We start from the raw sequence: 10,541 nt of genomic DNA on the forward strand, positions 1-10,541 counted from the left end.
CTGTTTTCTAAGTTTGGCCATCTCTTTGTCCTTTCAATTGCAGTTCTTAAATTCATCAATCAATCCTTTCATTTATATAGTATGCCTGCAATTAAAATGAATATTTACCATAAATTAAAGCTATCTTATATTATTAGATACGTTATTATAAAACATGTTTTAGTTAAGGAGTTATTGATACCTTAAGTGCAAAGTGATGACATAAAACCTTGATAAAAAATACACTTTTAAGTACTAATCATTATTGTTGTTGTTGTTGGTAATTTTTTTTTTTTATTATCTATATTTTATATAATTAACCGCCTAGTGGTTCAACTCCGGTTTTACCGGGTTATTTATTACTTCGACACTCTTACATTTGAGAGAAGACATTAATCTTTTGGTTGTGTCAATATCCTACAATGTCTATCACTTAATATATGTGATCAAACTCTCATGCACGTGTAGAAATAAAATAAAACAAAAAAAACAAAAGAAACAAAGTTAGATATAAGAAAAGTGAAAAGAGAAAATAAAATAAACATTATAATTTATACAAGAATTTACCTCTCCAGCAACGACGCCAAAAACTTGACACGATCAAAAGATTAATGTCTTCTCCCAAGTGTAGAAGTGTCGAAGTAATAAATAATTTGGCAAGACCAATGTCGAACCACAGGGAAATTAACTATATAATAATAATAATAATAATAATAATAATAATAATAATGGTGGTGGTGGTGGTGGTGGTGGTGGTGAGTAAAAAAGGACATTAAGATGTAAGATTAATGTAAAGATTAAACAGTGATAAAAACAATTGTTAAGGCTAGAGAATCCACTAACAATGATAAGTATAATATAAAACTTTTTTTATTACTCAATTGGAAACCGCACACAAAGAAGGTTCCAATCGGATGATTTATCCTCCATAGTTTATTATAAATTTTTAACATGATCATATTAATTATCTTATTTAAGTAACACCAAACCTTTAAATATTGTCAGGAATTCATGATACTAATTATTTTAACAATAAATTAAGTTCCTTCCATAGCACAAGTGTAGGTTATACCATATGGATGGCTATAAAAGTGTCAAGCATTTGTTGTATCAAGTTTTATACAACACAAATCTAGGTTAATCATTTAATAAGCAAGATATTAATAATTAGTAATATAAAAAGATAAAACATGTTAATAACAAACTTTCTTAAATATAAACAGTGAAACATATATTGAGTTTATACTATATTTATTCTTACACCATTAGTGTAATCTTTTCACCTTGACATGATAAACTTAACTAAATATAATGAAAGAGAGAAATATAAATAAATATGATAAGAACATAAATATGATATAAGTTAACTAAGTAAAGAAAAAGGAAATAAAAGGCATAAACAAGATATTAATGAAAGCAAAACTTAGGTATTATAAAAATATATATAAAAAAAGAAGAAGAACATGATCTTGATCTAAAAATCAAGATGCCTAAATGCATGGCTAATGTCTCCTTTGATATGCCAATATTTGAAACTATTGATTTCATGACTACTTATTGAGTGGGTGGCCAACTCTTGACTTGGTGACAATCCTTATCTTCTTGTCTATCAAAAACATCATTTCTAACATCAGAATTTAATAGATTATTGCATGAAAGTTATAGGAAATTATCTCAGCTTTCCAACAAAAAATAATTCAGTGCATTTGGACTTTTAAAACTTGAGATATGAGCTAAACACTAAATAGTGTCTGGGTTGTAGGACAGATTCATACTTCTACATTGTTGCCATAATTTGAACTTGAAAACAACCTTTTTGAATCTCATATTCTTATGAAAATTTTAGGCTTGTGTCTTAGCTTTCCATTCATATAGAGCAAACCTAAATCCAAGTTCTACAGCTCTAATTATGATCTAATAACCGAATGGTGTTCCAGTTTGAGCTAAGAAGTTATTGATACTTCAAGTGCAAAATAATAATATAAAACCTTGATAAAAATATATTTTTAAGTACTAATCAATAGGTCGAAGCAATCTAGTTGTATGTTGTTTAATCATCTCAATGAATACCTCCTACAAAAAGGGTTTGAAAATAATGAGATTTGCGTATGTATTTTTATTAAAAAAACTGCATCCGGGTTTGCTATTGTTGATATGTTGATGATTTAAATCTTGTTAGTACTCTTGAAAAACTCATAAAAACTACAAACTATTTGAAAATGAATTTGAGATGAAAGATTTTGAAAAGACAAAAAAATAAAATAAAATCTTGGTTTACAAATTGAATAACTTTCAAATGGAATATTTTTCCATCAATCGACATATACAAAAAAGGTCCTGAAGCACTTTTATATGGACAATGCTCATCCTTTAAGTACATATATGGTTGTTCGATCTCTTGATGCATAGAAAGACCCTTTTTGATTGTTAGAAGAGAATGAAGAAATTATTGGTCTAGAAGTATTATATCTTAATGCTATTGAAGCACTCATGTATCTTGCAAATTGTACAAGACCAGATATAGTTTTTGTAGTCAATTTATTGGCAGAATACATTTCCACTCCTACAAAAAAAAATGTTGGAACGGGGTTAAACATATACTTTGCTATCTTCATGGAATAACTAAAATGGGGTTATTTTATAGTGGATTAAATTCATATAGGGAGATCACAAACAAGTTATCTATTTATTTACGGATGTGCTGTAATTACTTAGAGATGTGTCAAACAAACATTAGTAGCTACTTCATCAAATCATTTAGAAATTATTGCAATCCATAAAGGAAGTCGATAATGTATATGGCTAAGATCAATTATCCAGCACATCAAAGAAAAATATGGATTGTCAACCACTAAAGATAGTCTCATAATATTGTTTGAAGATAATATTGCCTTCATCACTCAACTTAGAAGAGGTTACATTAAAGGAGATAAAACCAAAGCATATCTCACCAAAGTTCTTTTATACTTGCGACCTTTAACAAAAAGAAAAAATTGATATCAAGCAAATTAGGTCAAGTGATAATTTAATATACTTATTTATAAGTCTTTACTAGCTTCAACTTTCAAAAAACATGTTCATGACATTGGAATGTATCATCTTAAAGATTTATCATAAGAAATGTACATTTGAGGTGAAATTAATGCAAATTGTATTTTTTTTCCTTCGTTTAGGTTTTCCTTTTGGGTTTTACTTTGCAAGGTTTTAATAAGATAATTTGATATTTTTGTGAATATTAAAGTATTCAAATATGGATCTTGAAGTATCCATATTAAATCTTCTATTGAATTCTATAGTATTGATATTTTTGTGAATATTAAAGTATTCAAACATGGATCTTGAAATATCCATATTAAAACTTCTATTGAATTCTATAGTATTCAAAAATCACACAAAAATATTATACTTCTTTTCCTTCTTTAGGCTTTTTCTCATTGGGTTTTTCTTTATAAGGTTTTAATTAGATATATTTTTAATACATGACCACTAAAAGGGAAGTGTCATAAAATATATAATTATATATATTGAATGTCACTAGAATCTTTTAGACTTTATGAGTTTTGGGTTTAGTGTCTTGGTTTTACATGACACTTGAATTTCCTAGTATCCTTTAATGTTCTCATTTATTTTCCTATAAATAGACTACTTGTCTTGTATTATAAAGATTAAAAATATAAATAAGAAAATGTATGTATTTCTCTTTTAGGTTTTATTTTGAATATGCATGTTCGTACTTGTTCTTTTTTTTTAACATGGTGCTAGATATTTAAAATTTATGGTGGGGTCAAATTTTCATAAAAAAAAAATGTCTCAAATCAATGATAGTAAATATTATGATCTCTCCAAATTAATGAAACAAAGTTTTTTAAAAAATAAACATTATCTATGGACATTAATGGGGTATAATTAAAGAAAATGTCCTTATTATTGGGAGAAAAACTTTTATTTGGAAGTACTTATTGAAGTGGACATAGTTTTTATCCCATTACAATTTCAAATTAGAAAAGATAAATTTACTTATTGTACAAAAATTACAAAATTATATTGATCTTGAGAGGGTATTTATAGACATTAAAATATCTACAAGTCCAGCACATGACTCTCTCTTTGACTTAACAAATTAAATTTATTGTGTTTCAATTGAAATTAAATTAAAAGCTCAATTAAAATATATTATATGGTTTTTACTTTAATATTATTTTAACTAAGGGTATTTTAAGTAATTTCTATATTAATTTTTCTAAAATATCATTTAGATAAAGAACATTTGAGATAAATTAAACATGGTCTGTATATAAATAGACAACAAAGTCATCAAATCAAATACAATAATCAGAGACTAAAGACTAAGCATAAATACTTAAAAATTCTTTTAAAGAAAATCTAAGTAAATCATGCAAGCTAAGGGTCAAAATCATTTCCTTCATTCAAATCAAGTCAAAAAAATAAAGATTAAAGTCCTATCCTTCATCAAATCAAACCATGGAAATAAAGGATCAAAATTATTTTTTTCATCAAATCAAATCAATCTAAGATCTTACACAGAAAATTTTCGAGCGCATATAAATATTCTTCATCAAATCAAGTTAGTATCTTACACAATCAAAGCTTTCAGACTCATGTAAATATTTTTCCATTTAAAATAAGATCTAGATATGACTGTTAATTAAAGGATTCATACATATGAAAAGCACCTCAAGAGAGTTACCATTTTTAATTGTAGTCAAATTCATTATTTTAATTTTGATATTAATTTTAGTATATTTTTAATACATGAAATTATATGTACAAATATATTTTTTCTATAAAACTTTGGGTGTTTTTTAAGCTTAATTTTAACTTTTTAATTATCCACTTTATAAACTCCAAGAAAGTTTTTTTTTCTTTCTTTGTGGGATAGAGTTCATTTAAAAAATTTTAGTTTTTGAATTTAAGATTAATTTTTCTTATCTATAATTTATTTAAAATATGTTAATATTTCAAATTAAAATATTTATATCTAAACATTAAATAACAACAAATTTTCCAACACATATTTATTTTTGATTGATCGAAACCCTCGAGTTGTCCATTACACTTGGAAGGTAAATATAAACAAAGGAACAGTTGAGAATACATACCAAGAGAATGATTTAATTAAAGATTGAACGTCGCATTTCATCTTCTACAAGGTATAAATTGTGAAAAGCTGTGCATTTAAATTGATTCGACCTCTGCCTCTAAGTACATTGCTGGCTTGCTCGCTTGCTAAAAGTAGGGTCCAGCATGATTTTGTTTTAGGGTGCCACACAGAAGGGATCAAAAACTATCTACCCCTTGATCCACGGCCATTGAACCCCCCACCGCTATTCGGATCAACACGTACTTTTCCGGTGTAGCCATCGAATGCTCGGCCTCCAAAAATGCCCCTGCAAGCTGATGCAGCCTCAATAGTTTAATTGGCATTATTACTGTTGTCCATAAGGGTTAGTAACAGCTTCAGCCAACGCCCTTGCAAAGGCAACAGCCATGGCATCCGCACCCAAATTGCCATTTTGTGAAGCACAGACCCTGCATTTGAACATCTCTCTATCTGTAAAAAGAACAAGGATGGCGTTAGAGTCTCCGTCGGTCACCTTCTGCCAAAATTTGCTGAATAAAATCGCTGGTAATATAACTTTCCCTACTGAATATTTTGGGTCAGTCACTTGGTCCACAACTTTTACGCTGATAGGGCAACTTCCCTTCCCGGCGGCCTCTTGGTAGCTCTCAACAATATTCCCACCATGATGAGACTTGAGGTTGAAAGCGGGCCCCCGCATTGTAACGTAAGGATTCAGCAAAGGCTCTCATAGCATTTTTTGGGCACGTCCGAATTGACCGTACCAAATAAGAGTGAGGTTTAGGTTTCCTGTCAGAAGAGGTCCCCCATGGGAGGTCATGGGAGTGTTATCGGTGCCAAGACACGCAGGGAAGAGGAGGAGGAGCAAGCAGAGAGAAAGATCGAGGGGGCGACTTGGGAGAGACGATGCTATTGTCAGATTTTCCGCCTATCTACTCCATCGGTCACCATTTATCACACGTTGGTAGTGTGATTGTTGTTATATAATTTTAAAAAGTTATTTTATAAAAATATTTTAAATTAATATTAATTTAATATTTATATATGTTTAGTTAGAATTATGGTTAAAATTAAGATTGAATAAAAAATAATTTAATATGTCTGGTTGAAAATATTTTTAAAATTGAAGTTATAAAATAATTTTAAAAAATATATATTAATATTGATGATTTTTAATTTAAATATTATAGATTTAATTATTATTATTATATCATGAAATAAATAATACTTTATATAAAATATTTTTATCATTCTATTGAATTATCTATAATTCTATCACGTATGAAATACATATGACAATGACTAAGTTTTTTTGGTTTTTTAAAGGTACAACAATATCAGGTACATATTTATATTTTGTAATATAATCAAGAGTAAAATTAAAATTGCAATCAAATTCTGTAATTACTATTTCATCAAGTGATCTTTGTCTAATTTATATAATATCATTAAATAATATTAAACAATAGTTTTTTAAATAAAACACAATTAAAAAATAAAAGTTAATTTTTATTTTTTATTTTAGTGGATCAAACCCGATTCAATGCATGAGCTTTAAACTGGATCTAATTCGACCAAAACCAATCCGACCAGAATAGTATAACATGTTATACTGTTCATGCTAATTTCACTGTTCACTAAACAGTACAATTATCATAAATAATATGCATGAAGCAGTTATTAATCATTTTTTTTCCTTGTATTTCAAATAAAAAAATATCATAAAATTCATAAATAATAAATTATATTTTTTATTAAACAAATTATATTTATATTTTAAATAAAACACAACCACATTACCAAATGTACTCTAAAACTGATAACGTGATCTAAAACTGTTGGTAGCTTTGCATGTATGGAAAGGCAGTTAGTGCTCTAAAAATAGGTTACCACCAGACAGCGTTTCTTCCGTAAATTGTTGAAGAATAATTTCACGGAGATTATTGCCTCGGACCTAGGAATTTTTTACGCAGAGGAAAGGCTTTTTATTCATTTAAGTTTTGGATGGGTAGGGATAGGAGAGACAACTTCCTGTCGTCCAGAGAACTGTGAGAAATTTATCACAGCCACCAACCATTCTTACAGGAAAAAAAAAAAATCTAGGAAACAAACTGATCTACTGCAATACATGATGGAGATGCAAAATTACTTGTTACATCCATTCATTAAGTTAGCAAGGTAATCAAAATCATAAGTTGATATAATACTTGCAACACTGATTACAAACAGTCAACCACCAGAGGCATTGACGTCCCAGCACATATCCTGCAATGGAAAAATTAGTGAATCATACATGGAACATGTATATTGACCAATGACTTTTCGCAGCAAAACAATGAAAGAAGTAAAAATAGATCAAGTCCTTAATGAAGAAGCCAACAATTGCATCAGCCTACAAGAGGAGTGGCAAATAAAAATAGAAACTCCAAGGTGCGGGGAAGGGGAGAACATTGCATATAAATCAATTTATTTCCTCGTTTTTTCTTTCAATCCCAGTTTATCATGCAACAAAGTGAACACAGATTACACACATTCATAACCAGTGCATTCAGTTGTGAGGTTTCTCTTGGCTTGCATTGATATAAGAAAATTGGTTTCTTTACATTTGGGCAATTTTGGTGACTCCTCTTCATTTTTCCTTAGCCTCGCAGCTACGGTCTTGAGACTGCTTGTCATGCAGCTCACTGCAGCTACAAGAAGCTCTCTGCACACAAATTAAACAGTTTGCTCATCATCATGTAATCTGGATATTTTCCTGGCCATATCACACAGGACATGAAGATACAAGAGCATCATGGAATCTGGCATCATTACATGCTTACGATGCACATGGCCAAAAAAGTAAATATGGAATGCAATGCAATTTATAGTTCAATACCTCTAGTTTTTGTTTTACAAGAGTTCTGTATGATCATCAGTATACAGAAACAAAAACCACTCTTCACTAGTAAATTTATTTCACTGTACTGTTGTTTTGTCTTAAAAGACGTATTCACAATTTTTCCTTTTCGAGTTATACTTGATAAGTGAAATAGCAAATTTTATTTCCTGTCACTATGGTGTCTTCTTTTATTTATATGGTGATCATTAAATTAACAGTGAAAAAGCAAAACAGCAATCCATGGATGAAAAAACAATATACAAGATATTCATGCAAAAAGAAAAGGAAATACAAGGACATAAGAAATTAGAATCATGTACCCAGACAGAGTGAAACAAACAATATTACTTCATCTTCAAAAATTTATGAGCAGGTGAAACAACCTCAACTACCAAGGTGAGTTAAAGAATATAACCCAATCATGTTCTGCAAAGTAAGGGTGCCCCAGATGGAAGATTTGTAGACAGTCCTACCTTTTAAATAATTTATGATTCCCTCAAAACAGCACATACCACCAAAAGAGGCAATTTTCTTACAGAAAAACACAAATGCAAATTATGAACTAAAAGGATATCTATCATAAATGATAAAAACTAATTTATACTTACAATGGTGAGCAAGGAGAACAACCACCATTTACATAGTAAACAAACAAGAATGCATCATAATGCTGGCCATTGATTAGATAAAAGCCTTGCAACCTTCGTATACACTTGAATGACATTTTTTTGTACAAATGAATAGCAGGAATGTTGTAAGAGATCACATGCAGGTAAACTGCATGACATGTTGGAATACTTGAAGCATATTTAACGACCTGACGAATAAGAGACCTTGCTGCAAATCAAACAACCAAGTAATCAATTATAAAGCAAGACAAATTTCAGCAGGCATTTCAAAGTAAAGTCCTTTGTGCTGCAGATCCTACCTATTCCAAGATTTCTGTAAGTTTCTACTACTCCAAGTGTCAGGATGTAAACTAGTGTTTGATCTGGTTTCAAGGGGTTGTATATGAGCAAATCTCCTATCTACAAAGCAGGTGTAGGTTCACATGAATTAGTAGAAAGAGAGACATAATTTGTGGAATAAAATAATGATTTCAAAATTACACATATTGGATAATGAAAAACAAACAAAGCTTGAATGAAGAATCCAGCTGCATCCTACATCTGATGAATGTGATGGGTTGCAATTAACTTGTTAGAAAACATTTATAGCCCAATCTCACTCAGATGCAACATTAAAATAACCTGGACATTTAAATAAGGAAATTTGTTTGCCCATATTTTTCACAGGAGTTGCGTAGAGATGTGAGCTTCGGTTATCCAGTCATAACTGGCTCGATGGTTCTTGGGAATATCTTTTATTTGTTGCTGCATCACACAGGGGTATGCCTCATATTCCAGTGTGAGGCACAGATACAAGTAATGCCCCTTGGAAAAGTAGAAAACTCACCTCAGTTTCTTTTGCCAGTACAATCCGTGCCGTAACAAATCCAATAAGTTCATCACTGTGACCATTAGGTCGACTGCGGTCAACTGCGGCCCAGGAAACAATATCACGTGCATGAACAACACTTTGGAAAAACTCTTCCTCGTACCTGAAAGGAGTAAAGCATTTCCATATAGAAGCAAGAAAAGCATGTTACAAATTATAACAAAGAGAAAAATCAGAAGAAAAAGAAAAGGAGCATTAGATGAAGCAATCAACCTGATAGGGAATATATCAGCATGTAATCGCTCTAATACCTCCAAATCAGAAGGTTGTATAGGTCTGTAGCATATGGTTGGACGATGAGAAATTTTTCGGTTCACCATTGATGGCTTTTCTGTTAATCCCCTACAAAGATATGGTAAATTTGTAGAACTTGCAGCTGGACTTCTTCCATTTATACCACATTAGTCATGTCTCTGTATATCAGGTGCTTGAACACAGAAAATTATACTGTCCTCAGTTTGTTACAGTAGAAAAAACAAAGAAAGCACTACAACGCAGGAGCACAGAAAAGAAACAAAAATCAGGAGATGACAAAGCATAAAAGAATAGATATTGTTTTCTTTTGTTTTGTTATCTTTTTACCCTATCAAAGGCACATAAACCCCAGATCCATTAGAATCACGCTAGCCCATGAAAAGCTGGATCATGAGTAGGTTGCCAAAACACAAGCTTGTTCATCCTCAAAAACATGGGGGGATGAACCATGAACGTGTGCCTTCCACGCATGTTAAGCTCAATCACTTTGCCACTTGATGAACCCGCAGGGTTAAAGCAAAAATAAAAAGAACATGGACCCCCCACTGATCATGTTTTGCATCCCATGTGTAGCCAACTTCGTATAACTTTCATAATTAACATCTTGCCTTGAGATAATAAATTCTTCGAACTTATGCTGTGTCCATTGGCAGTAAGGATTACACAGTCTTAATACAAAAATGCTTTCCTCGAGAATAGAGATTCTTCAAATTTGTTGCTAAGTTCCCATGTGCAAGTCATCGTGGTACAAATCATGTAATTCATAAGAAAATTCAGAGACAAAAGTATTACAATTGATTACTAAGACATTACTCATCGCCCCACCCC

At 30.7% G+C, this 10,541-nt stretch overlaps 1 protein-coding gene and 1 pseudogene across 3 annotated transcripts in view; both read right to left on the reverse strand.

Annotated features, from left to right (window-relative positions):
- Nucleotides 1-5,292: 5,292 nt before the first annotated feature.
- Nucleotides 5,293-6,031, reverse strand: LOC105117345 (protein EXORDIUM-like; annotated as a pseudogene).
- A 1,149-nt stretch (nt 6,032-7,180) lies between these two features.
- Nucleotides 7,181-10,541, reverse strand: part of LOC105117341 (histone acetyltransferase MCC1) — a 4,515-nt gene continuing 1,154 nt past the window's right edge. The window contains exons 2-7 of one of the 3 annotated variants that reach the window (XM_011014964.1): nt 9,672-9,885; nt 9,417-9,561; nt 8,890-8,989; nt 8,570-8,798; nt 7,684-7,784; nt 7,181-7,345 (exon numbers count right to left, since the gene is read on the reverse strand). In XM_011014964.1, coding sequence (XP_011013266.1) covers nt 7,344-7,345; nt 7,684-7,784; nt 8,570-8,798; nt 8,890-8,989; nt 9,417-9,561; nt 9,672-9,778 — 684 coding nt within the window. In that variant the 5' untranslated portion in view covers nt 9,779-9,885 and the 3' untranslated portion in view covers nt 7,181-7,343. Of the gene's footprint in view, nt 7,346-7,489; nt 7,785-8,569; nt 8,799-8,889; nt 8,990-9,416; nt 9,562-9,671; nt 9,886-10,541 lie in introns of those variants that run through there. The other 2 variants (XM_011014963.1, XM_011014961.1) reach the window with 2 other exon arrangements.

The sequence above is a fragment of the Populus euphratica genome, unplaced genomic scaffold (assembly GCF_000495115.2).
Source record: "Populus euphratica unplaced genomic scaffold, PopEup_1.0 scaffold1292.1, whole genome shotgun sequence".
In the NCBI taxonomy this organism is placed as follows: Eukaryota; Viridiplantae; Streptophyta; class Magnoliopsida; order Malpighiales; family Salicaceae; genus Populus; species Populus euphratica.